This window comes from Electrophorus electricus, chromosome 23, assembly GCF_013358815.1.
Source record: "Electrophorus electricus isolate fEleEle1 chromosome 23, fEleEle1.pri, whole genome shotgun sequence".
Lineage (NCBI taxonomy): Eukaryota > Metazoa > Chordata > Actinopteri > Gymnotiformes > Gymnotidae > Electrophorus > Electrophorus electricus.
In genome coordinates this window covers 5826593-5853873 of record NC_049557.1, presented here as the reverse complement: position 1 = coordinate 5853873, position 27281 = coordinate 5826593, and the positions used below count along the sequence as shown (strand labels likewise).

At 44.1% G+C, this 27281-nt stretch overlaps 1 protein-coding gene across 1 annotated transcript; it reads right to left on the bottom strand.

Moving 5' to 3' along the window:
• Nucleotides 1–190: 190 nt before the first annotated feature.
• rhocb (ras homolog family member Cb) lies at nt 191–26851 on the bottom strand. The gene is made up of 5 exons (XM_027001364.2): nt 26743–26851; nt 6473–6630; nt 1811–1931; nt 1440–1570; nt 191–826 (listed from the first exon to the last, which is right to left on the bottom strand). The coding sequence occupies exons 2-5, from the start codon at nt 6626–6628 to the stop codon at nt 653–655; spliced, it is 582 nt and encodes a 193-aa protein (XP_026857165.1). The 5' UTR covers nt 6629–6630; nt 26743–26851; the 3' UTR covers nt 191–652.
• Nucleotides 26852–27281: the final 430 nt, after the last annotated feature.

Here is a 27281-nt window from a genome sequence, read left to right as displayed (position 1 = left end):
GACAAGCTAATCCATGCAGAGCCCCCATCTAACCCCTCTGAGCCTGAGCCTGCTTTAGAGGAACATTCGAGTTACTTTTCACTGTGGAACTCGGCGGTTTTCTTTTTGCGGCTTTCCCAAGCAAAACATACACGTTAAACATAATAGTAGCAGTTAATACCACGGAGAAAGACACAATGAAGACAAGTGGTTTGAATGAACAATAAATGTATTCTGGATCATTTTCCAAATGAAGCAGATTCGCCAGTCAGGCTTCAACCCAAATAAGTAAACAGTACATAAAGAAGCAATGTCTGAATACAACATGGAATGGAAAGTGAGAGAGAATGCGAGAGTGCAGGGGAGAGAGAAAGACAAGATTAAGATTTATGTACAAATACATACAAAATCAAATCAATTCTTTCCCCCACACACATGGGAAGGTATACTGGCAAAAGAAAAGAAAGCCGAAAACAGAACAGGCGTGTGTACGTACAGAAACTAAGAGCACACGTGGGTTGGTTTCTCTATAAACAGGTTTGTCAGTCTCTTGCACACATCTTGCTTGCGTGAAATGCGTAATACAGTACAGTGATGATGTTGGTTTGGTTAAGATTATTCCTTGAGCACTGTGTGGACTGTTGGCAGGAGAGGTCGAGCTGGGGGGTGGAGCTCATAAGAGCAGGCAGCCACTTCGCTTCTTGCGCTTACGGACCTGCAGCGCCGCTCTGGTGGCCATCTCGAACACCTCCCGGACACCCTCTTTAGTCTTAGCAGAGCACTCCAGATAGCCGAATGCACTGATCCTGTTAGCCATGTCTCTGCCTTCCTCTGGCTTTACTGGCTCCTGGAAAGGAAAACACACACACGCAGACGCACCTTTTATGAACTCCTGTTTTTAAGGCCTCACGTCAACTGTCATGATAGTAACACCATTCTAAGCTTAACAACTTTGGGGAAAGCACAGTTTTCATACTTTTATGGTCATGTTCCTTGCCCCAGATTATGCAACAACCCCAGTGTCACTATTGTTTTATTTCCTATTCCACAAATTTACTGATTCTGCGCACACACATATACACACTTTATATGCAAGTCACAAAGATTTACAGTATATATGGTAATTGTAATACATAGTACACATGTACTATAGTTATTTGTACTATATAGTCTTAACTCTCACACACACAAACAGCATGATGCAACTCTTCAGATGTCAGAAGTCTTCCTTTAACAGGAAACAGCTGTACTTCCTAAAGTGGGCGTTAAAGCGGGAAGTGTCTCAGGGTCCGCTTCCTCAAAGCGGAAGAGAACAAATGGCATCTGCCATTACTCAGGACATGCACACTGCTATCGTCATGACCACACGACACACACACACACACACACACACACACACACACACACACACCCACACCCACCCACACACCCACACACCCACCTAGCCTCCCCATGTGTACCTGTTTCATTTTGGCTAGCTCTCTGCGAGTGTGTTCATCATTGCGAAGGTCTTTCTTATTCCCCACCAGGATAATGGGAACGTTAGGACAGAAATGCTTCACCTCTGGTGTCCACTTCTCCGGAATATTCTCTGCATGGGAGCACATCACACACAAAATGGATCAGAACCACAGCTCACATGTCTTACTGAACTCCTGCACACTGCTCAGAGCTATGCTCAAAGACAAGGAAAACAATTCCATCTTATCATGTTATGCTCTGAAATTCTTACTGTTTTTGCTTTAACATTTAAACATTTTTTTAAAAGTGCTCACAGAAGAAAGGGTTTGGCGCTCTGGTGTTCAGAGCAACTGTCTTAAGGTGAAAGTACCTAAACTGTCCGGACTGTCTATGGAAAAACACATGAGAATGACGTCTGTGTCAGGATAGGACAACGGCCTCAGCCTATCATAGTCCTCCTGGCCCGCTGTGTCCCATAGCGCCAGCTCAACCTGAGAGCAAGAGAGCAAGGAGGGGGAAAAAAACCCACCACGTAAATAAATACCACACCTTGATGCCCCATAGAGTTAGTGTAAGTGTGATGGGAACTTGTCAGCTGAAGGTCCTTTGCTTGGCCCTGCTGAGTGGCCTCCATTCCAGCAGGCACCAATATGGAGAAGGAAATGAAGACATATTTCAACTGGTTCACCTCCCACCGCTGATGAGACTTCCGTCTGAAATGTCCCCCTTAAGAAACTTTGTACTCCACCAGAATTTTCAATCATCTCTCTCTCTCTCATACACACACACACACACCCACACACACACACACACACACACACACACACACACACACACACACACACACACACACACAGACAACATTAAAACCACCTGCCTAATATTGGTTAGGTCCAGTTTGTGCTGCCAAAACAACTCTGACCCACTGAGGGATCCTATGACATCTGACACCAGATCCTTTAAGTCATGCAAGTTGCGAGGTGGAGCCTTGAGCACTTCCCACAGATACTCAGTCATACCGAGATCTGGGCAATTTGGAGGCCAAGACAACACCACCTTCCACATGATGCAAAACAAAACATGATTCGACAGGCTAGAAAACCGTCTTCCACTGCTCTACGGTCCAGTTCTGATGCTTGCGGGCCCATGGTAGGCGCTTTCAGCAGTGGACTGGGGTCACCGTGGGCACTGTGGCCAGTCTGCGGCTACACATGCCCATACACTGTCTGTTGTGACACCTTTCCTTAATAGGCAGCATAACTTTTTCAGCAATTTGTGTTAGTGTAGCTCTTCTGTGGGATCAGACCAGACGGACTAGCCTTCGCTACTCACATGCATCAGTGAGCCTTGGGCACCCCTTCCTTGCACCACATTGGTTAGGCACAGACTACTGCAAACTGGCTACACGCCTCAGGACCTGCCGTTTTGGAGATGCTCTGACCCAGTTGTCTAGCCATCACAATCTGGCTCTTGTCAAAGTCACTCACATCCTTATGCAGGTCCATTTTTCCTGCTACCAACACATCAATTTCAAGAAATGACTGTTCACTTGCAGCTTAATATATCCCAGCCCTTAACAGGTGCCACTGTAATGAGATAATCAATGTTATTCACTTCACCTGTCAGTGGTTTAATGTTGGGGCTGAGTGTGCATGCGCATATTTGCTTATGTATATTATATTAATACATACAGTACTATGCAAAACTATGGCCACACAAGAAAATTCTGTGTAAAGCTATTTATCAGGGCAGTAAGGGTTTATTTACTCAAAAACCACAAAAGCCCTACAGTGCATTCGACCACACTGCCTTTTTTCTGCTGTTTGTTTTTCTCACTAAACGATTCCACACAGCTGCGGTTGAGCATGAGGCTCTAACCTGCCCTGCGTGCCACAGACCATCTGCACATCTCAGCTGTCTCACAGTGACACCTCGAGGAGATGTGCAGCTAGTTAATCGCCCAAGATTTGGTAAAACAGAAAAATCTATTATATTTAATGCAAATAAACATTAATACAATGCCGTTTTATTTGGTGTGTGTGCGGAAATGTTCACTCAGTGCCCAAATGGCTGGATGATGGCTCAGTACACAAGTAGGCGCACACAGCAACAACAATGTGCATGGTAGAGAGACGATCATGGTGATGATCTGAGGACAGCGATCACAGAGCTCATCTGCTTCTAATGCTTCATGACAGCGAGACAAGCCACATCTGCGCGGCCGAGTCCAGTAAACCTCACGTGGAATTCTGCCCATTTTCCTGCCACAAAAATAAACAAAATGATTAAAAACTGTGATCTCGGGAACTGACCGTGCAGGACTCGGTCACCCCTGGCCTACAAGATCGCCCCACTGGAGAGAAGCCACAAAGGAGCTGTAACCCTCTCCGTTCTAAAGCCATCGGCGAGGTCGCGCCGTGCAGACTTACAAATGGTACAAAACCATTTTAAAAAGGTATAGGTTGACCAACAGCCTACCCTTTAAGAAAGATTAGTGCCCTACACCCAGCACAGAAGGCTGATTAACAGTGAAATTTCCAGGACTCAGTAAGCTCAGAACTCATCGCAGGTCATCACATGATAAACTAGTCGGTAATCTTTATTGAACAAAATCAGCCAAGTTGTTGGAACGGTGAGGGTTACTTGCCATGCAAATCAATTTCCTCAGAAGCTGAACCAATATACCACAAATCTCTCCCATGGCTGCATCTCCAGAGAGGAGGCAGCTCTGAGCCATATGGAAGGACATGATGTGAATGAAGAGGAGTTGGGTATATTTTTGGAGGATCTTATGCAATGTGGCAATAGTGTGAGTCACAGTGCTGCATTCAGAAGAATTGGGTCTGCATGTGTTTGCAGGGGTTGAGCAGGAGACCCCCCCTAGGACCCTTAACCGTTTACCTGAAGCTGGCAGAATTCTCTGAGGGCTGACGAAATTCATGCCATTCTTATGTGGTGCAAAAAAAGATCCAAAACAATGCATTTCCTACTCTTAAGGTCTAGCTGGTCGGTCGGACCCAGCTCATGCCACGTTTACAGATGTTTATATTAGTTACATTAGTGGACCATCATACCAGTTACCGTGCACTGAAGATTCAACAGGGCCACTTAACCTCCCATAAATATCAGTTCTCTAAGCAAGTATACACAGAGTTATTAAACAGTGTTGCAGTACAAATTTACACCCACTGCCCTAGTGTGATCTTCAGCCAGACAGCCAGCCCACTGACCATCTGACGCAGTTCTTTGGCGTTTTCAAGTTCTACTTCCCAAGTCTCACAACTAACCCTTCCATTGGCTAATCAAGGTGCCAATCGACAAGAGACAGTGGGTGGACCTTTTGCACCTGGGCTGCTGACTCAGTGCTAATGGAAGCAATGGGAAACTAATAAATCCATTATTTAGGCCATGCTGAGAGTTTATACAGAGAGAGAATGATTCAAAATTGTAATGCATGCATGTTTGGGGAAAAGAAAACAGGGAAAAATGGATCTGTAAAATGTAAATGCAAAACGTATATAGCAGCTGAAATGAACCAGAGTAGAATACATTTTGTATAAATGCAAAATCTGTAAAGCCTGCCTTAATAGCATCTCCAAGTATTCATCCAGCGCCACAATAACAGACCTGACAATCTCGCCATCAGTGGAAACCCGCATCCTTTAAGCAGGTGGACAGCTTGCAGCTGTGAGCTACGTTTGCCTCCGAATCATCCCAGTACAACGAATAGCTCATTCTGCTTTTTGTTCCTTCTTTATGAGGGTGTACATTAAGTTGTTTGTTAATCAGTATCGCAATATTGACCTCTGCAAATGGCCTACTGGAATCATGGAAGGATGCATTATGCAAATGAGCTTCCAAACACAGCAATGTTTCTTCTTGAGCATCCTGACCAATCGCATAGCAGATGGACATTCTCTGGGCGCTCGGATGAGTCATTGCATTCACGTGATGCATTAAGTGTAACTGTGAAAATAATGCAGGCCAACTTAATCTTATTACATTAACACCACTGTTGCAACAGCAAAATGTTACAATATAATCACAATAAAATATTTTTCTCCATGGCATGCAGCCTTAATTCCTTTTAAAACCATTAAACAAAGATATAAATGTGTGGTGCATTTACAGGAATCAGCTGCACCATATCATGAGATAAAACACTAGAGACTGACACTTTGCCGCCTGACCAAAGCGGGCACCGAATGGGCGAGGCAGAGCCGGCCGTGCGTGCTCGGCTCGAACAGCACGGACCGCCCAGACTTTAGAAAGCCACGCCGCTCCCGGACCGGACATTACCAGTCAGCGGGCTGGAACTGGGCTTGGGGACTCTGATTACATGATGATGCCTTTTGTGTTGGAGGCGGTGTGGCTGCAGCCTTCGTGACATGGTTGAGCTTAATGCTGAGCACACTGTGACCGTGCCATCGTGGTGCAAAACCCAGCAGTCCTGTTCCAGAGAACGAGCGAGTGATGTCCCCGGAGCACATTGACATTCACCTAACGGCGCTCACACGGGACGCGGGCATTACATTTACATTTATTTATGCGTTTGGCAGATGTCCTTATCCAGAGTGACTTACAATTTCAATCATGTTGCAGCGGTAGGCGAATGTGTTTGCTCAAGGATTCTTACTGGTATAGTATGGTGCACTTGCCCAGATGAACCCCAGTCCACCGTGGGAGAGGCAGTGTTCTTAGCCTCTACGCTGTACCACAGGGCTTAGTACAGTCATCTACAGCCCATTGGGCGAGACACAGCACAGCCAGAATCACACCTACCCACTCACCCATGCACACTCTGCTCCACACCCTTTTAATTTCTGGAGGTTGTTAATGGTGCTGCTTGAAGGCCGGGGGGTTAGATTCGCTACGTCTTATCAGTCTTTCTTTACTAATATAATTAAGTACTGAATTGGTTCTGAATGAATTCAGGAATATAGTTGCAAGCCCTTTCCAGCCCTCCTCAGTGGTGGTAGCTTGACGACGTTCAGCTAGAGAAGACGAAGAGGAGGAGTGGGACGTTGCTCACCTGCTTGCCGTCCACCTCGATGTCGGCGATGTAGTTCTCGAACACCGTTGGCACATAGACCTCAGGGAACTGGTCTTTACTGAAGACAATAAGCAAGCAGGTCTTCCCGCATGCACCATCCCCGACAATCACCAGCTTCTTACGGATTGCTGCCATCACTGCAGAGAAACACAGAGAGGGACACGCACGTCAAAACGGCTCACCGGGTCGCCCGCGTGGAAGCAGGGAAAAACATCCCATGAAAGGTTCTGGGTAAGCCCAACAGGGGGCGCTCCTCAGCTCAAGGTGGGGGGGTGTCAGCCTCACTCTGGGCCTGACCTCGTTCAGGAGCAGCAAGGCAGTTACTTTCAGGCCACAGAGCAATTTAAATAAATAAATAAATAAATAAATAAATAAATAAATAAAGATAGCTAGATAGATAAAAAAAAGAGAACGAGAGCGAGAGAGCGCAAGAGCGCACGCGAGAACGAGGCAAGCCTACTTCCACGCGCCCCAGAGAGGGTGACGAACAGAGGGAGCGGACGCTACTTCACGGCCCCTCCCTCTTCCCCGTCTCTTCCTGCAGTGTGCACATGGAAAAACAAGGACACCATGGCCTGGAAACATCTCTGCCAGAACAGCACACACACGCGCACGCACCCCTCAACCTTAAAACAGTTCAGACTCTAGCAGACTTTCGTAAGGATACGTACTTTCAGGATAACGCGGTCACTTTGCTTCCCTACTTAAAGAAAACTCCGCCAGCTCAGAAAACCTTCCGGAAGCGTGTCCAGCCTTTTCCCGGCCCAGGTCCACACTTCCGTGCCGAAGTCTGTCTGTGCGTTTGGCCCGGTGAGCCAGGGCCGGCTGCAGAACTACACCAATGGCAAGCTAAAGGACAGGAAGCCGACAGCAGCGTGCACTGCTGGTAGAGGCACCAAGGGGAGGACAGCAGCACAGTGCACATCAGTCACCACACCTGGAAGAACGGCATCAATCAGAGGCGGCCGAGTGGAGCCCCCTCCACACACATCTCTCTCAACAGCCCTGCCCGGACCAGGGCCTGTCAGAGTGGGTTTGCAGTGTAAGCGCACATGCCCATGAGGAATGCCACACACACACCCCAAAATCAATGAAGGACTCCCACAAGTGAACAATAATAGAGACAGGGGACGAGACTGCGGGATGCTTTTCTGAGGGTCTGCCAAAGGTCAGTAAAGATCTATAACCGCCCACCCAATGAACGCATGAAAACACACACACACACACACACACACGAATCTAAGGGTACAGCAGCCAGCCTTCACAGACTCAGTGAAGCACAGTGGAGGACGCAGAGGGTGATTAGGTTTGGAATAGAGCTACTGAGTACCCAGCTAAGGAGTCAGGAAAGATCTCGACTACATCTCCACAACAGCTCCAGAGGTCTCAAACACGTGGCCACAGCAGCTCAGAAGTATAAAAGAGAAGCACGCTGAGGGAACGCAGGCCTAAAGCAGGTCAGAGCCAACACTCTCTCCCTCTCCCCCCTTCTGGGTGAGTGTGTGTGGGAAAATGATAGCGCTGACAGCGTCCCAGTTTCATGCACACATTCATCACACTGTCACTCTGGTACACGAAGGTCTTGGATTCCGCCCGGGCTCTGGACGCTGCAACGCACTGCTGCCTTTTAAGCCACCCGCGGAGGTTTCTCGCAGCCCGTGCTCCAACGGGCTCCAATCGCGCTGACCGCAGAACAGCTGAGACAGGAACAGCTCACGAACGCCCTTCCGCTCTGACCTCGTTTCTACGCCCACAAGCAGATGAAACAATAGACTGTGTTTGAGGGGTTTACTACGGCCTAAACTTCAAATCTATGTCCCAAACGTAGGCTTTAATTCATGGGAAGAAAAAAAAAAAAATCATCATCATCATCATGGGTAATAAAATAGTAACTCTAAAAACTAAGTGGAAGATGCACGTGTTTGGAACATCTCAGGTGTTCACTAGCAGGACCAGCATGTGGAGCTGGGGGCAAAACAGTCATGAGGCCCAAAGTGATGAGTCCCAAACCCGGCAAGGCGGAGAGGAAATCAGGAATGAGCTCACTTCCTGTGTTGAGCACTCCTTTCCTGTGTCCAGCCAAAGGTCTGAGAGTGACTCAGAAATGGCTCGTCACCTCAGCAGACTCCACCTGTGTAGAGCTTCATTTACAGTTGCTGATAACATTTGAAATGGCACATGAAACCGGCTGGTCAGCTAATAAGAACAGAATGTTATACAAAATATATGGACATTCCCCATCTGGCCAACAGACAGACACACACACACACACACACACACACACACACACACACACACACACACACACACACACACACACACACACACACACACACACACACACACACACACACACACAGACGCTTAGGTGAAAAGTTGGCAAGCACAATGAGAGACAGAGACAGAGACGCAGAGAGAGAGATCTGACTGTGAATGGACCATGGGCAGAAATGATCCTGTCAGGATAAAGAATGGACTTCTTCATGAGGAATCAAAGGGGAGCAGCTTCAGAATGACCTCCAAACTGTAGCAGTCTCACATAAACAGAAGTGAGGAAAAAAGGGCAACTAAGCTGCTTTCCCCTGAACTCATGATGCTTACATCCTCCTTTATAGGGGCGGGACGGGACTGCCGATATATTGCCATAATATGTTCAAAAGTATTGATGGCAAAGGGATTTGCAAATTGCCATAGAGAATGCGAGAGAACACTGCTAAACATGAGCCACAGTAACACTGTAATCAGACAAATCTAATTATCTAAGGAAATAGATATCAGAAGCACCATGGTAGCACTGCAGGTAGTTCAACAGTGTCTTAGGAGAATAGTGTCTCAAACAAAGCTAAAGCTTATAGCAGCCTGTGATGCAAGAAAACACCACTCTACTGTGAACCTGCATCCTGTTATTTTGGCCAGGCCTAACGGGTCTAGAGGTGCTTTAGCTGGGTAGGCAAGTTTAATCTCCAGCCATTACACAACTAAGATTTTGTTAATGCCTTAAATATTGGAGCTTCCGAACATGTACAGGAAATAGCTATTGCATCACAGCACAGTCAACTGACTCTCCTATTCAGCACAGCATCCTTAAGAACTACGGGAGCTCAGGAGACCACTGTATCCACGTTTAACCAAATGACAACAGTCCCATTTCTGTCTGCACGCGGTTGCTACAACACGCAGAAAACTCTCCAGTATGCCAAACAGCTCGGCTTTTAGCCCGAGCTGTCCACGCGACAGCCGGGAAGTCTGCTTTGTGGCCTGAGGGTAGGAGCCTGGGGCTGTCGGGACAGGGGCCAGGCAACAGGACGGGCGGGACCATCCCAGGGCTCTGGGCTCCCCCTGCGAAGCAAAACAAGCCACTTCCTGAGCCCAGGAGGGGTGGCTGGCAGCGGCCGCGATTACGAGGGCTTCCACACGGAAGCAACAGAAGGGCTGGGCTGAAATCTGGCTCCGCTCTTCCCAAACACACGGGCCGGTCTGCTGCCAAAGCCCAGAGACCCCACCCACAAAACCACTGCCGCTCTCCACAGACTCAAGCACTGAGCAGGAATGGCCAAGAATCAACAGAAAGAGTCGAATGGCGAATAGGAAAGAGGGAGTTTCATTAGGACCGATCAGAACCTGTGATAATTGGTTAGAGCCTGATTGTGGAATTGAATGTAAATTAGAGAAAATTAATGAGAGGGTTTGATCGCAGTGTTGTGAGAATTCCCACCAGGGACTGGGCAGTAATTGAGTCCAGGCCTGGTAGTACGCAGGCCGCTCGGCAGCAGAGCGTCCTGTTCGGCCCAAACGCAAGCTTTACTGTCACGGTGTGCACTGGAGCAGCAAAGAGAAGGCTAGAGGCTTTAAACTCCTGCAGCTGACCTTGAAGTGTTCGAGCCAGGAGTGAGAATACTGCTGAAGAGCAGAGGGCGGGGGCGGAGCCACAGCAGACGTCCTATCAGATGAGTCCCCGTTTCCTCCCCTCCTCATTCCTCCCTGTAGCACTGGCTCTATTTGTCAGCCTAATCACTAATTATATTTTCCCCCATTTCTGAACCAGCCCAACAGTCTTATCTATGCAAATGGGAAATGATTGTCTATATGAACCTGAAAGCATATTATTAGGATCTTGCAGAGCTTGCAGGTTATAACCTGGCTTCTTCTGAGATGCAGTCTCAATTACCACCCCAGTGCTAGTCCCTACACACACACACACACACACACACACACACACACAGAAAATGACTCCTCTGAAGGACAGTCACTTCCCTTATGCATCCCAGGGCAGAGGACCCATGAGCAAGAGCTATAGACATCCAGAGTGTCTGGTACAGGACCTGCAGGGCACCATGTTCATTCTGGATGTTTGCAGGAGACGTGGGGATCAGGGAGCTGGGCCTGCTCTGCCTGGATGTGACAGCACCGCCTGAAGAGCGAATTCTGCGTGCCTGGATCTAGCCGGCTGCGAAACAGGTGATGTCAGGCATCTCCAAAAAGACAGTCGCCCAAACCAGCACGCTCAGATTTCCACCCTCCCGGTTCCCCATAGATCGACATCTCCATCAAGATCCACACTGCACTAAATGTTTGCTCCAAGAAAGCCAGAAAACTAACGTTGGCTTCTGCAGGCCTGACAGGTTTTTTGGATGAACTGAGCTCCAAAACGTCTCTTTCTCATTTGGAAACCTCAGTTGAGTGTCAATTTTGTACAACCTGCTGTAGGCAATTAGTATTTAATGAGCTTTAAGTATTTATTTAATGAGGAGAGGCTACCCCATCAGTTCTGAGCTAATCTTTTGGCTTGGCTAGGATAATGACTCTCAGAGCTCATCAGGGAGCAGGAAAGAGCCCCCTGCTTCATCGCACATCGATAAGAACTTTAAACTAATGCAATCGGCTAGAACCGTCAGAACCAAGACCGTGACAGACTTCGAGGGCGCAGCTGTAATGTATTTACATTTAAACTCACTGCCTTAACATTTTTCCATACAGGACGTAAGCAGGACATAAAACAGGACCGGAACCATAACTAGGACTGTGCTGCAACGCCCGATTTAATCAGGGCCAAGCGCACAGGCACACCGCTAGGCCATGCGGTACTAACCAAAGTGAAGCGGGACACGGCTGTCTGGGAGAGTCTGAGGAACTACACGGCCGCCTGCCGTGAGCGCTCTTAATCTGTCAGCCAGTGAGGAGTAGGATCACACGGTGGAAACAAGAGCACTCTGGAGAGGAGACACAACACCACCGTTCCCCATTTAGCGCCTCATCTAAACGAGTTTAGTGCGCAGCTACACCCGCAGCCCTCCACTGCCGGCAAGAGTTCCTCAGAAAATGTAATTGGGAGTCACTCGTCTTGTCCCGTCTTGCACCGCATGCTCTCCGTGGCGTGGGAGGACGCCGTGCTGGCAATACGGCGACGGGGAGCGGGCGCTTCGGAAAGTTTGCGATAGTTTGGCGTTCCGTGGCGGCGGGTCACCAGGAGGCGTGAAAGGCCACCAACACACAAAGCGAAGAGGCACTTGTCTCGAGCACGTCTCTCTCTCTCTCTCTCTCGTTAGGTAATGGAAGGCACGTCACAAGGCACACTGGTCCAAGCGCTCAGAGGCTGGACAAGGCCCATAATTACCATGTTTCACTTCTGCAAGAGGATCAGAAATGAGAGCATAAGAGAAAAAGCAAAAAAAACTTCCTACTGCTCTCTGCCACTGCGAAACACAAATTCACCTCAGCTTAAATCACACCGCAGCTAAACCAAACGCAAGGAAACGTGAGCATCCCAGGATGCTCACGCCACACGCGGGGCTCACTTGTAGAACTGAGGCACAGCTCCAGTTGCTCTGGCTTGTATTTCTGATAATTAAACATTACCAAAGTTTGGAGATTTAATAGATTATTGAGTGACATGAGGCTGGCAAGCTTCAAGGGAGGGGGAACCCCTCCAAATGTCTAACTCCACATCAACTTCACCAAAAGCCTTTTCACATAATCGCTCAAACTCTGAAAGTCATCTTACATTTTGGCATAAAATAAGCTTATGCTTTTCCAGCTGAAAACCTTGACAGATTTCACAGTCTGCTGCACTATTCTGTGAGAAATCCAGAGAGCAGCCAAGACACCTAAGTGCATATTCCACAAGAAAAGAGCGATACAGTGTTCGTTAAGAGGCCTGCTTCCTGTTCTTTGCCACCCACACGTTGACAGGTGTCTCCTAACGTAATTATTGTGAAGTGGGCAATTATGAGCTTATTACATAGTTCTATATGCCTTGTTTTATGTTTGGGTGTCTTTGTTTATTCCGCTCGGACACTGCACAGAGAAGCCCAGACCTGTTCTATTTCCTGATCTAATACATTTCCATTAGCAGTTAAGCAGGTAAGAATTTGGTAGAAAACTGTTCTTCCTACTTCAATGCAATGGCAACATTTGCCTGAAGCCTGAAGCGCATGCAGAAAATATGACAGAAAATATGGTAATTTCTTGAAGAAATTAAAATTACTTGATGTAACTGGTAAAACATGCAAATGCATATGGGTACAAAAGGTTTGTCAATAAATTGCTACTCAACCGTTTAAAGCCGATTTTAAAGTTAATCAAGTATCTTGTACAAGTTGCCTTTTGCAACACATTCATTTCACGAATATCAAAATGAGATTGAAACATGGTGAATCATGACATTATTCACCAATTTACCAGTGTTATTTTTTCAACCGCATGTCTGTGTGTGTGTAAAAGAGTAAGTGATTCACTGAGAGGGATGCGTGGGTTCCCATTCAGGTCTCAGACAAACCAAAGCCAGTCTACAGAGTGATGAGACTCTGGGGACAGAACACACTGTCATTCTGTGCTCACTGTGCAGACACGAAGTACTAACCCAAAGTTCCCTCAGAAACAGATCCTTCCAAAAGGTCTGAAAAACAGAATGGCCACAGTTCTGCACTCCACCAAGAGTGTTTAATTATCAGATGAACTTTTATTTCTTATAACCATAATGACCCTTTTCATACATTTGAAAATGAGACTTCAAAGGAAAAGTCAAGAAACTCTTGAAAAGTAAGATGATGCTACTTCTGTGTCTAAATGGACATCCTGATGCTTAATAGACATAAATAGGTGACAAATTAAAACAAAAGAACTCAAAGTACAATAGAAACAAAGCACTTGAACAAAAGCCTTCTCCACTTACACTCAGACATGTTCATTCATTCATTCACATATTGTAATGCTTTATTGGTAACCATATGTTCATAAAAGTCTAATTTCAACAATATTACAATTCCCACTTGATAAATCCATGGCTAGTAATCTCACGTGGGCACTAAACAAACATAAATAAATAAATAAATATTAATATATATATATATATATATATAAATAAATATTAATATATATATATATATATATATATATATATATATATATATATATATAAATAAATATTAATATATATATATAATGCCCATTCTCTGGCCATATTCCTGGATTTAGGCAAAACACACACATAACCATAAAACAAAGACAATTATTGTTCTGGGTGTGAATTAGCCTTGGGCCAATAAACAACAGCAAGTTTATGGCTTTGCTCCTTTCCATCATATAAAACTGCCATGCTTTGGACCTTTTAAATGGCTTTGCCTGCATTCAACCATTCCTCTTGTATTCACAGTCTAATCTATAGTGCAATCAAAATTGTGTGAACCAATTGTGATGTTAAAAACTTTAAAACAGTAATGACTGGGGAACTGCAGATGAATAAAAACACGCGTTTTCCCTTTAAATTGTAGCACTGCCTTATTCCAGAAATTCTCCCTTGCTCTCCCACTGGGATTCAGCAAATGATCACACATGTATACAATCCAGCAGTGCAACAATACACATCTTCAGGTTTGTTATTTTTGAGTCATACTAAATTTCAATATTTTAAATTCCACAGCTGCTTTAAGTCATATTACATTACACAGCTTCTAGCATTTTTTGTTCCTTCGGTTTTTTGTGTTGTGTGAATATAAAACAGAAATGTGAATAGGGGGAAAAAGAAACCTTCTCAGCTCTAGCTGAAAATAGCAGACCTTCTAATAGCAGACCTGCGGAGCTCTGGGAAATGCTGTCCATAGTTACTCAGGGCAGCGGTTACCCTTATACGCCAGGCGTTAAACACATCACACGATACACAGGTCAAGCATCCGTATCCACCCTCAATCCTACTTCTTACACTGCTCCTGTTCAAGGTCAATGTGGTGGTCACACAGTGCTTAGATCTGCAAGCCCCTATTAAACTATAACTTAACCCTTGGCATTTATTTATTTCATACAGAATTAGACTGATTAGTTTTATCTAAATAAATACAGACTGCATCCGTTTTGCTAATTAACCTAATATTACCTATATAGTTCATTAGTTATATTCCTGCATATTTATTAGACATTCATTGCAGAACTAATGTGAATATATTGATAAACTGGGCCTCCAGCAATGCAAGAGTTCTCTTAGGCAGACAAGGCGAAAACGTATTTTAATTTAACTTAATTTCAAGGTTTATTTCACATTCCTGGTAAGGATAATTGAAATAAATAATTAAAAACAAATACAAATCTAAACATATTTTTATTACATATTTTTATTAATTAGGTACCTTTGATGAATCATTTTAATTATGCATTTTTACTTTTCATTTGATTTAATGTCACATAATATAAGTAATTAATGAATAAATAATTTAGATCAAAACCCCAACCACAGTTCAAAACTCATGAGTAAACAGTATACAGTTCGAGGGACAGGACACACGTGCCGGAACAGAGTGCAGGCACAGCGTGCCAGGCGTGCTTGCTAACTTGCTGTTTTGTGAAAACTATGACAGGGGAAAGAGGTGTTCAGGGGCTGCTTCACCTGTCTAAGAGGAAATACAGAGTATGCGGGTCCGTTTTTTGCTGTTGGTTTTTATTTCTTGCTGATGAAATGATTTCAGTGACATACATATACATTATACACACACAATAATATTTTATATATATATATATATATATATATATATATATATATATATATATATATATATATATATATATATATATATAAAAAAATTCATATATATTTATTGTGTGTGTATATATTCCTGTAGGGATGTGATGAACTAAAAAAATGTTATCATCGGGGATCACAATCACAATATAATTTTTTGTTATCACAGCCTTGTTACAACATACTGGAAATGTGTAAGAAGCTCGCTCGCTCGCTCGCTCTCTCTCCCTGTGTGTGTGTGTGTGTGTGTGTGTGTGTGTGTGTGTGTGTATGTATGTATGTATGTATGTATGTATATGTGTGTATACACACACACGCACACATTTTATATATATACACACATTTTATATATATACACACACACACACACACACACGGAGAGAGAGAGAGCGAGCAAGCGAGCTTCTTACAGATTTCCAGTATGTTGTAACAAGGCTGTGATAACAAAAAATTATATTGTGATTTTGATCCCCGATGATAACATTTTTTTTAGTTCATCACATCCCTACAGGAAAATATGATCGTGACCCCTGTCTGAGAGTTTTGCCAATATCTTCATGACTAGAGAGAAAGTAGTCATGTTGAAGACCCACATTTATAGCAAACACAGAAGCCCCTATTAGACAACAAGCAGCTCCCTGATAATAAAATCAACCCATAAAAGGAGAAGCACCCTAGTTCCTTCCCATCCTCCTGGTTACTGGCAAAGGCACTCAGTACAGAAATGACATTCACTGCATTCAGTCTTCAGTGCTGAGATACATTTCCCCCTATATCAGTACTAATCTCATCACACTGACTTGAAGACAACAGATTTCATAAGTCTGTTAGTGGCTTTCTCTCACCCCTCTTTCCCAACCTCTCCGTTTCTCTCTCTCTCTCTGCCTCTCCCTCTCTCCCCAACCTTCACTTTAAATCCTATTAATTACTGGCAACTAATGCTTAATACATTCTGTGTGGATTCTTTGCAGATTGTTTTGCCGTGACGATCACTCAAGCCGGTCTTTTGCACGCAGGCTGATTTCAAACACAGGTCTTTCATGTGGATACATTTGTTTTTGTTTGTTTTAAAGTTGGCCTGAAGAGGGTTCTGCCGGTCGTTATCATCGCAGTGGCAGCGCTGCCTTTCAGTTCATCCCTCAGAAGAGTCGTCCCTGGTCCCAACCTCAAATCCAAAAACCAAAGGACAAGGGGAAATCAAACACGCCAGCGTCTTATCAGTATTCTACGACGACGTGCAGAGACCCCTACCCCAGCAGCGTGAGAGACGGAGGCGGGCCTGGGAGACTGAAGGCCGTGGAATGTTTCTGATGTGCAGATATGTCAGCACACTGGTCATGCAGAGCAAGGCTGGAATGCTTTAGTGCTGCTGTAATGCCCCTGTTCGTGCAGTCCAAATGGGCGCATGTGTGCGAGAATGCATGCGTGTGCTAATGAGGAAGTCTGACGGTCATGTGCATCAGATAAGTGGTGCCGATTTGTTCCACTGAAAACATGAAATATTATTTCTTCCATATACCTGAGACTTGCATCAAATCCAGCTATGTCCGAGAGCACTCACTGGGTAAACTCAAAGCTCTAGAAACCAGGACATTTTTCAGTTACTTTAACCTTTGAGTCTTGACTTTTATGCAGCACTGAAGTAATGCCATTAGAGTACTTTTAACGCATCGTGACCGTCAAAGGTCTGAACACAACACGGCAATAAAAAGCATCAAGTCTGCAAGCTCAAGTTTCAAAAATTGACTCGGTGCATCCAACAAGGTGCAGACTTCAACTGCCATATTTAAGGAATTATTTCCTGAAGGAAAACAAACAACAACCCACCCCCCCCCCCAAAAAACCAGTAGCGTTTTTTTCGATACATAGTAGGAGTGGGACTATATGTGTCTATGTATATATGTTTTGGATGTGAGGGGTTTGGGGGATGGGAGCATAAGTTGAAAGGAATGTCTCCCTAGATGCGGCTCACCACAACCCACCCAGGAAAACCACACACGCACACCACAGCTCGCTCATGCACACGCTCATGCACACGCTCATGCACACGCTCATGCACACGCTCATGCACACGCTCATGCACACGCTCATGCACACGCTCATGCACACGCTCATGCACACAGTCACTTTTCTGATGTCCTTATGACTTTGTTACCATCATGAGCTTAGGGAATGAAAGGCAGTTATCTCAAACACACATGGCTAAGCAAAATTACATAACTTTTTGAAGACAGTAAACATGCACGCTTACATAACATATGTGTGTATACATGTACACACTCATTATGTGAAGTGAGCTGGTCTAACAGCTGTGCTGTTGTCCATTAAAGCTTTTTATGCATCTAATGATTTTAAAAGCACCCCACAGTTGTTGGGAGCACATGGTATGGATAAAGATGAGAAAGTTCAGCTGCTCACCCAAAACAGTGTACAGTGCAGCCTTAGCACTGTTACTTCAGTGCCTGCGCCCTCTGTGTATGCAGAATATGTATAAGAAAGAAAGTAGGAATATGTGAGTGGCAACCTGCTTGAGTGACTGCCTGGAGTTGTATGGAACAACAACAACAAGTTTGTTTTCCAAATTTTTAGTTGCTTATCCTTAAATTCCTCATCTCTGTGATACAAAGCACATGTTGATAAGGAGCTAAACTTCCACCAATTAAAACTACTAAAGCTATAGTAAGTTAGAACACAGCTATCCACGTTTCATTTTCATCAAATAACTATGGCAGGTATAGAAAAAGACCATCACCCATCCTGCTACGCTATTCCCCTCCCATCACAGAGCTCCTTAAGGGTCAGGAGTCCCCCTCATTTGTCATTCGGGTACGAGATGCCCAATGGTCCCCCTCCCCCCAATTTTTCCCTGTCAAAGTATACAGAGCACCACCTCACAGCCTGGCAGGCTGCCCGGGTGCTCGATGACACCGCGCAGGCAATGGTTCGGAACCACGCTGTGGCAAGCATTGCATTAGTCGTCCTGGGCGAGGAATTGGGGGGGGGGGGGGGGGGTTGTTTCACTCCATCGAGTGACCCCCTCTATTAACATGGTGTTCAGTCCCTCTATGAAATGAGCGAATCTGCTGCAACTGTGGCAAAAATAAAAGCCCAACAAAAGTAGGCAAGCCTGGTTTTGCTGGACTACAGTGGACTGCATAGCATCCGTCATACAAGTGTCAACGGCAACAACAGAGAGGCAGCTATTCATTTAGGGGCCATGTGATATAACCTTGAGACGTAATGTAGACTCTTGGTCAATGTCCTGCGTTTACAAAAGAGGTGCTGTGGCATAAAATGTGGCATCTATTATGTCTCACGCATCGTTTTATGTGTGCCTGCCTAACAAAAAAGACACAGGGCTTCTTCTCAGAGAACTATAGAAATCCGATACGCTCTTTGGCTTTGTATCTTTGTTTTTAACTCACTGGGCCAGGTTCCTAAAACTCAAGGTCTACGTTTATCTAGACCCATTCAAGTAACTTAGCATGTAACTTAACATAAACCCGTTTGTCTTGCCAATCAGTTGCTGAGCTGGGTTTCTGGCGTTAATAAGCACACATGATGAATATAAAATATTACTCGATGTGATCTCAGACTTTCAGGGAACGTGTGACTATACCAACCACTTTGTCCTTTCTTGAGCCTTAAGAAGGGTTTTGGTACAATGAGGATGATGTATACAAAGATGAACAACGAGACGCTTGTGAAAAAGGTTTTCACCATAAATTGTTTCGCTTCGTTTCACCAGCAGCTTGTGTTTCTTTTAACTACCTATAAAGTGGTATTTATAGACATTTCTAGGGTTTTGGATCATAAAATGCTTTAAATGTATCATTCATCAGTACAGCAATATATTTTTAAGCACTTGACAGGTTTGAGATGTGTCCATCGCCAATACAAAGAACACTGTAGATTTCAGTAGCCGTATCTTATTCTTTCAGCTGAATTAAGAAACCTTGAAGAGGTTGCTAAGAAGGCTTGAACGAAACACTTGAAGGAAGCCATATAGCTACAAAGACATTCATACCTCCCTGCACACCTTCACATCAGTGATTCCAATACCATTTCAAACAAAGACCCACATGATAACATAAGGTTGCCTAATGCTCTTCTATCACCAAATGATGCACCGCTGGGGTCATTTGTGAATGAACGCAGCAGAGGCATGCGCATCACTACATTTTCCTGCTATCGCTCAGTATTTGCTATCTACCGTTAGTCTGAAATGTGGCTAATTAGATTCCTCAAGCATGCACGTTTAACATGAGGACAGAGTCAGTCGGATAGTGAGTGAAAACGTCTCATTTAGGCAGATTGTCTCGGTGGTCCGGCTACAGTCCACACCATGGTTACAGGCGTGGCCTTGTGACACTTGTCAGAAAGATTTTTAGTTTTCATAATGGCAGCTCGTGCCACAGGCGTTTCTTTAATTTCTATTGGATGAGAACTAAAGCACCCAAACTAAAATTACCTAAAGCAATGCAACGGGTTCCTATGTCCTTGCAAGAAAAGTCAGTGACGGCTTAACTAAAAAGAAAAAACAAACGAACAAAACCAAAAAAAATAAATAAAAAAATGGCACTTGCCCATTTCTTCGCTTACGTTTTTGCACAAGCAGAAACATTTTCCTTGGTGACGATGCCTCAGTGTGCGCAAGCACCATTAGGCAGTGCGGAGGAGCAGCAGGAGCATGGGCAGACAGTCCTCCTCATCGTCACAGCACTGGTGTACACACACTGCCGTGACTCAAAACCAGAGACGAGAAGCCTGAGGATTCCAGCAGCGCCGTGCCAAGTGTGGCCCCACCAGCCCTCCGGAATGCTGAACGGAATGCAGCCTCAGAGTACGTGATCGAGAAAGGTGAGCGCTTTAAAGGAACAGCTCTGGGAAAAATCTCATTCTGGTACTCGGACATACGCTACTGTGACCTATAAAAACGGACAACAAGGAATGACAAAATCGCAACTAATGTTTGTGGCGTTAGTGCCATCTCTCATTCAGAGCCTGGAGTAGATTTACCTGTCAAAAATGGGGAGACCTGAATTGGGTTTTTAGTGTACATGCTGGATTTAGCCTACAGTAATATTATGTGAGGAGACAGTTATATATAGGTACAGTTATATTTTAATCAATTTCTTTAGCTGTGTCTACTTCACAAATGTAGCATTCGCTCCTTTGCGGTGTTAACCTTAGATATGTTAGACGGGTAGTTCCCAAAGACATCGTCAGCACTTTTATTATCAGAGAAGAAAAACACCTTAGTTATTCTACAGCCTATTCATTAAAAAAGTCCTATTCATTAAAATAATAAAAATAAAAATAAAAAGTTCGATGCATCAACTCGGATGAATCGCGTTCCTTTAACTGATGTTGCTTGGCTAATCACTAAACATTGCATAGATTAAATGTTTAAATTGTGTTGGTGTTTCATTGATACTTTCATTGATATTATAATTTTAAAAAGCATTCCTGTACTAATATGGTGAGGTTTTTGTACCTCTGAATTCAGTTTTCTACAAAAGTACTGTAAACTGGCAATCGCTGTGCTGTCTAGCTTGTCAGTCATGCTAGATTGTCAGACTATTGGTGCTTTCCATTTCACCTGCTACTCAATACATCCTGTTAAACTGAAAAACAACAGAAAGAGCAAGCTCTCGATGTGCAGTAGTTACAGCTTCATTCACTGCAATCTTGCAAAAACCTAAAAGTTTCACTTAGACAGGCTGCAAATGTATTGAGAAAGGTAGTCTTTTGTGTAAAGATTTTCTACTTTGTGCCTCACTTCTTACACAAACAATGTCAGGAGCACTTTTAAAAGACGCTGAAGTAAAATTCAATGTCAGCCTTATATTAGTCATCCATCATACTGCTCTCAAATGTCAGTTTGCATGATGCTAACAGTTTTCCTTTACTAGTAAGCTACATTAGCTTTGTAGCTTTAAAACAAAACAATCTAAATTTAGACAAGAAAAATGTCCTGACGGATCAACCATTTCTCTCTCTTCGATCTAGGACTTCATTTACCAGATGCTTCTTGATGAAAAGATCTTGCAGTCAAAAAAAACTAATGTTAAAAAACCAAGGGAAAAGCTCTGGCTAATAATGTAAAACAACTGCTAGTTTGGGAAGAACAAATTTACAGGCAACCCTCATGAAGCTAAACCTCCGGGAGTACACTAGCCAAGTCAAGGTAGATCCTGAAGATACATTCACCACACGACATAGCAGAAGCACAGAGAGCTAAAATCCCCTCAGATTAGTCACCCCCAGACCTCTCCCTTAGAGACAGCAAGAGAGGCAGCTGGAGATGTGCCAGGGAGCGCTGGAGCTCTGCTCTAAAGCTAGGAATGAAAAAACAAAAAAAAACACTAAACGTATTTTAATACTCAACATTTTCAAATAAAGTAAATGAACAAGTCCTCTCACTGAACGATCGGAAAAAGGAAGACAGGCAACGCTGGAAGTACAGTACTCCTGAGAGCACTCTTCCGAATTCCAGTCTGTGCCTTGCATTCCCAGCACAGCGGATCTGCAGCATTGCAATGAGAGACCTAGTCGCTCCACTGTTCCCAGCACAGCGGATCTGCAGCATTGCAATGAGAGACCTGGTCGCTCTACTGTTCCCAGCACAGCAAGTCACTAAAATCTTTACCTAGGGTGTAATTGCCCGCAGTGAGAGAACATAACAGCAGGGCTGAAATCGAGAACCTCCATGCGACACGTCATTATTTATTTTCGTGGAACAGTTAGTATGTTCATGCTACAAAAATGACAAATCTAGTGTCACTTAAAAACATGGTTGCCATAAGACATTTGCCAAAAAAAGTGTATATATACTTAGTAGACTATTTCAAGCCCATTATACACCACAGAAAGGGAAAAAACAACATTCTTACATCAGTTCTGGATGTGTCCAAGAATTAGAAAGGCAAGAAATCCCCACATTCTCTACATATGTATCAACTGAATTCAAATTAGTCTAGTTTGTTAAAATATAAACATGTCAGCTAACATTAGCTAGTTCTTTAACCAACGGATTAACTATCATACAGGCATATTGTAGTCATTAATTGCATTTCAGAATTATGGAATTTAACCACATAATTCATAGTGCTATTCTTAAACATGAGACAGTAGGTAAAAGTATGCAATTTCTGATATTGTTGTAATAATAGCTATACTAGCCATAAGTTTTTAATTTCACATTAATAAAAACAACCCCAGGAACTCCAAACCTGCTCCAATCCAAACAAGAACCTAAAATTCCCTTTTCACTTCCATCATTGATTCTGCTTTGAATGGGAGAGCGATTGAAATGCTTTAGTTACTTCTGAAGAAATGTTGTCAAGACGTAAGGACATTAGCTGCAAACGGAAATCAGTCCATCAAACTGATACAATGTTCATGATGGATTTGCTCTTGGACTGAGCAGACACTAAAACATTTAGATGACAGTCAAATGAGCTGTCTGATGCCATAGACAGCTAAGTGTAAATCCTATATGCATGCATGTGCATGCACTAGATATATAGATAAATATATGCACTAGCAGCTGTTTTAACACTAAAGTTTCAGTAGAGTTTCTTTCCCCACACCACTTCCTTGACCCTCTCCACCAATGTCGTTCTCTTTTTTACATGATGAAGTTGCCATCACAGAGGTAATGGACTGAAGCCCTTAGGCAGAACAATAAAACACCGAGATGGGCACATGAGACATTGGCCTGATTCACATTTAAAGAATAGGATGACCCTAATCCATTCCCTCGCTCTCTCAGACAGCACACAGCCAGGAAATCACGGAGGACAATGAAAACTTGTGTTCTTGGAATGCAACCATGCTTCACTGCCACTGTCGAATTTTGGCTTTACGTGAATAGCAAATCGAAAGGCATTACAGGGAAGTAGACAAAGCCCTATCATTTAAAATGACAAATGCACATCCCTGCAACATTGATTTTCCCAAAATGGAAGTGGCTAGGGGAATTGAGGGAGGGTTTCAGCTTTCTAAAAGGGAACTGGGCCAAAACGTGAGTTTGGACTGTAGGCCAAGTAGCCTGCGTGGAGTTCACTGCCTGAAATGCAAAATGTACCGGCGCACTTTTGCACGTTGAATACAGAACGGAAGTCAGCGGCACTGCAACTGAGCCTAATGTCCTGCAACGACCAGGTGTTAATCTCTCCACAGCATGGGCCCTATAGTGGGACACTTTACTCTTATCCTGCTGCTGCTGTTGGCGCTTCTGGGACTCAGGTTTACCCTGCATCTCAGAGAGAAAAGGATGGCAATGTAGGATCAGCTGCTGCTGGCCATGTGACATGGCTTTAGAATCCCTCCCCGTTCTCCCTACATCACCATCAGCAGGAGGTTGCCTGCCATTATTAGCTCTCGTCCGTTACCCATTGCTGAGCCTGATATAGCAATCAACCCCACTACCCCAAAAAGATAGACTTGCACCCAGACACCACAGAGATGTCAGTGTGGGATCCAATGTTAAGAACCCTCCCTCCAGTGTCTCTCTCTCTCCGTCACACACACATACAACGATTTTAAGGCACAAACATCCTAAAAAGGCTCCCTGAAGCAGTATCATCCATTAGACACTATTTTTGGGCAGGATTCAAGGAAGACAATCTCCACATGCTTGAGCTCTGGAGCTGGATTTGAAATAAAAGTAGCAGTGTGCTGTGTAAATGCCTGGTCTAGGAGAGGATTTATTACTCTACAACTTGCTGATAATGGAGCCAAACCTGACCTGTGGACATGAACTGACCGTTTATTCTTTTACGGCCGGCCGGCCGCCCCCCCACACACGAGCGCGCAGCAAAAAAAATATTTAAAAAATGTAAAGTGTATGTGTGTGTGTGTGTATTTGTTTATGCTCGGACAAAGGCACTTGGGATGAATAGTCTGATCTTTTTGACACGTCACCTCGGACGTCTCGGGATATGCCACAATTACAGAGTGAAAACACATCAATGCCTGTTTGTCACTACTGATTAATCATAACATTACTCAAAACAATCAACTTTAATGGTCAAGTCATGCAGGCTTGGTGGGAGAAGACACAGACATTGCACACACTGCACCCCAGGGGTAAGAGTCAGTAGCTTATTCAGTCCACAATTTGCTCTGATTACCACCACACTGAAAAAGTGCAACTGAACTTGCAACTGAAATGACTGGGAACTTTGAGCAATATGCCTGTCAAAAGAGACCATAATCCTGCAGCCCCTTGATTCAGCGAAGAAGACAAAAAGGAAGTCAGACCAAAGCAATTGAACAGTGCCCACACATGACACCATTATGATGTGCTACAGGTCCTGCATTCATTTGTTGCACTGGATGAAATGGATTAAATCAATATGCATTTCAGTCAGTTGATGCCACACTCTCAGTGATTTAAGTGCCAGCTTCCACAAACTGACAATACCGTTGCACTTGAGTGTGACATAAACCGAAGGAAGATGGGTGCGCCAAAGAAAAAATGACACTCAAAACAACAGACACCCCCTGCAGAGCCACTTGAAGCAATCTAGCCTGAAAAATCGCTGAGTCAGCAGTGCCACTTTGCTCAGAGATAGAATTTTAGCTGATTTTGATTTCTTTCACCAGTTGCAGGACAGGCAAAGAAAATTACAGATAGCACAAAAAGGAAAGAGACAGTGAATCACTCTGAATAGTGTAATATCAACAGGATGCAGTGGACACAACTGGCTGGGGGTTAGGAACATAGCTAAAAACATTTTACTACCCACATCACATAGTATTTATGGATCAATTTTACGCAGAAATGCAGTGGTGTTCTTTATCAGATACTTTTTCATTTTAATATTTGAAACTATTGTGACATCTTGGGGGTCACACTGCGACCACTTCACTGATTGCCATCAAAAGCATTTTTTTTTTTTTAGGACAAACATCATGCAGAAGTAAGAGCAACACGATGCTAAAAGGTAGCCTCTGTCACGTGACTGCAGTAGCTTCCAACTAGGGACTTCCTTCATTGGACCTGAATACAGTTATTATGAGTCACTGGAAGATGGCAAGAATGAACAGTTTGTCAATCCTAGCTAAAATGAGATATTTACTGTGCGGTTGCACATCAGTTACAGCTCTAATGCCCAGCTTTGACAGCAATGCTCAAAGTCACAGCCAAGCAGTACTAGCTGAAAGACATTCCCTCATCAGGTGGAGTATTATTCATGTGTTTAGTCTTCCAAACCTACAGAACACCATGAGCAATTGCTGAGTAGTGTGTGTGGCGACCTTATTTCGAAACCACAGATTTTCTAGTTGAGAATTTAGGCCACAAAGCAGACTGCCTCGTCGACCCACAGAGATCGAAAGGGTAAAAAAACAACAAAAAACTGTTGCATTCCAACAGGAACTGGTTCTTTAAACTTAACAGCCAACATCACTGTACTTCCAGTTAAACAAGCTCTCACATAATCAATTACTTTGTTGATATAGACCAGGCCTGCGATACTAAAACTTACTTAGGGTATAGTTTAGTTTAACACCTATAAAAATATGTAGAAGCAAGTTCAGTATGGCTCATCATACTAACCTGGTTCCTCAGCTAAATAAATATATTATCGTATTATTATTATTATTATTATTAATAACTCAACTTCTGCCTGCCTACGTCATTTTCGGAAACGTCACTTAGCTCAAACTTTTACGCAACAGTCCGCCGACGGCCGACTGCACCTACAGTCCAGGTACAACGTTCAAGTGCATAGGAACTACGATCTTTCCACAACGTGTCACTACAGAACTGGACGTCCGTCGGACATAAAGGCAGTTAATGTGGCACTGGAGCTATGCGGTCATTTTCACGGTGTGCTCTCCAAGACGGAAATGAGCGCATTAGGAAGCCTCTCCCGTTTCCAGTGTTTTTTTTTTTTTTTCCCCTCATTGATCCGCAAAGAGCGTTATGCCGTTTACTCATGAAAACAGGTGGTAGTTGATTCAAACACATCGCAACTTTGGGCGACGTTTCTGTTTCGGCGGTACCCATTAACTAAACGTTTTATATTACGAAAGAGCGATGCGGGTCTTTAAGGAGCAGTTGATCTACAAACAAGACGCGGAACACGAGCCACCACCTACTTTTCCCCATGGCAAAGTGCGAGCTCTGGAAAGATTGTACTTGTTCCTTAGCCTACGCCTAAATCTAGGCAGAAAAAACTGTATTAATCAAAAGATTATACATGACCGTCATTTACGTTTGCCTTACCTCTTTCCAAAGTTGATTCTTAAATCTGTATTCCGTATTTTGCCTTTTTGCCCCGCCAGCCTTTGGCGCAGTGTGTTCAAACGTGTATGCTGAGGACCGAAGTGCCGAGCGCCGGACCCTCCCACACGGCGAGCACAGCCTGCTAGAGAGATTTGCGCCCGGCGTCTATTGGTTCGGAGGGAGGTGCCGCCGTTCAAATCGCACGGATCTCCTCCCTCCCACGGTTGAAACGGAATGACATCATTGGCACAAGTGGAACTGTGAACGAGCACCGGTAGGGGGATCTGGATATGTGTGCCACGGGCGGACAAAAAGTTAATTGGCAACTCCTGATTAGAATAAACCACAAATGGATGTCATACAGAATTATTTGTCTTGGCCTTGTTGATATGAACTACTGATTTGTGTTTTTCAGGGCTGCCCTATAGTTTATATGGCTCATATGCGGCATTACTATTTATTATTTCATATGAAAATGTTATTTTATTTGCCTCAGGCACTGGGTTATTCTCTACTGGTGTAAGTGACTCAGCCAGCCA

Excerpts from the sequence above, each read along its gene's own strand:
- rhocb (XM_027001364.2), bottom strand. The coding sequence starts at position 6,628 with ATGGCAGCAATCCGTAAGAAGCTGGTGATTGTCGGGGATGGTGCATGC. Across the intron at positions 1,932-6,472 it reads TCGAGGTGGACGGCAAGCAG|GTTGAGCTGGCGCTATGGGA; the intron begins GTGAGCAACGTC and ends TCTTGCTCTCAG. Across the intron at positions 827-1,439 it reads AGCTAGCCAAAATGAAACAG|GAGCCAGTAAAGCCAGAGGA; the intron begins GTACACATGGGG and ends TTTCCTTTCCAG.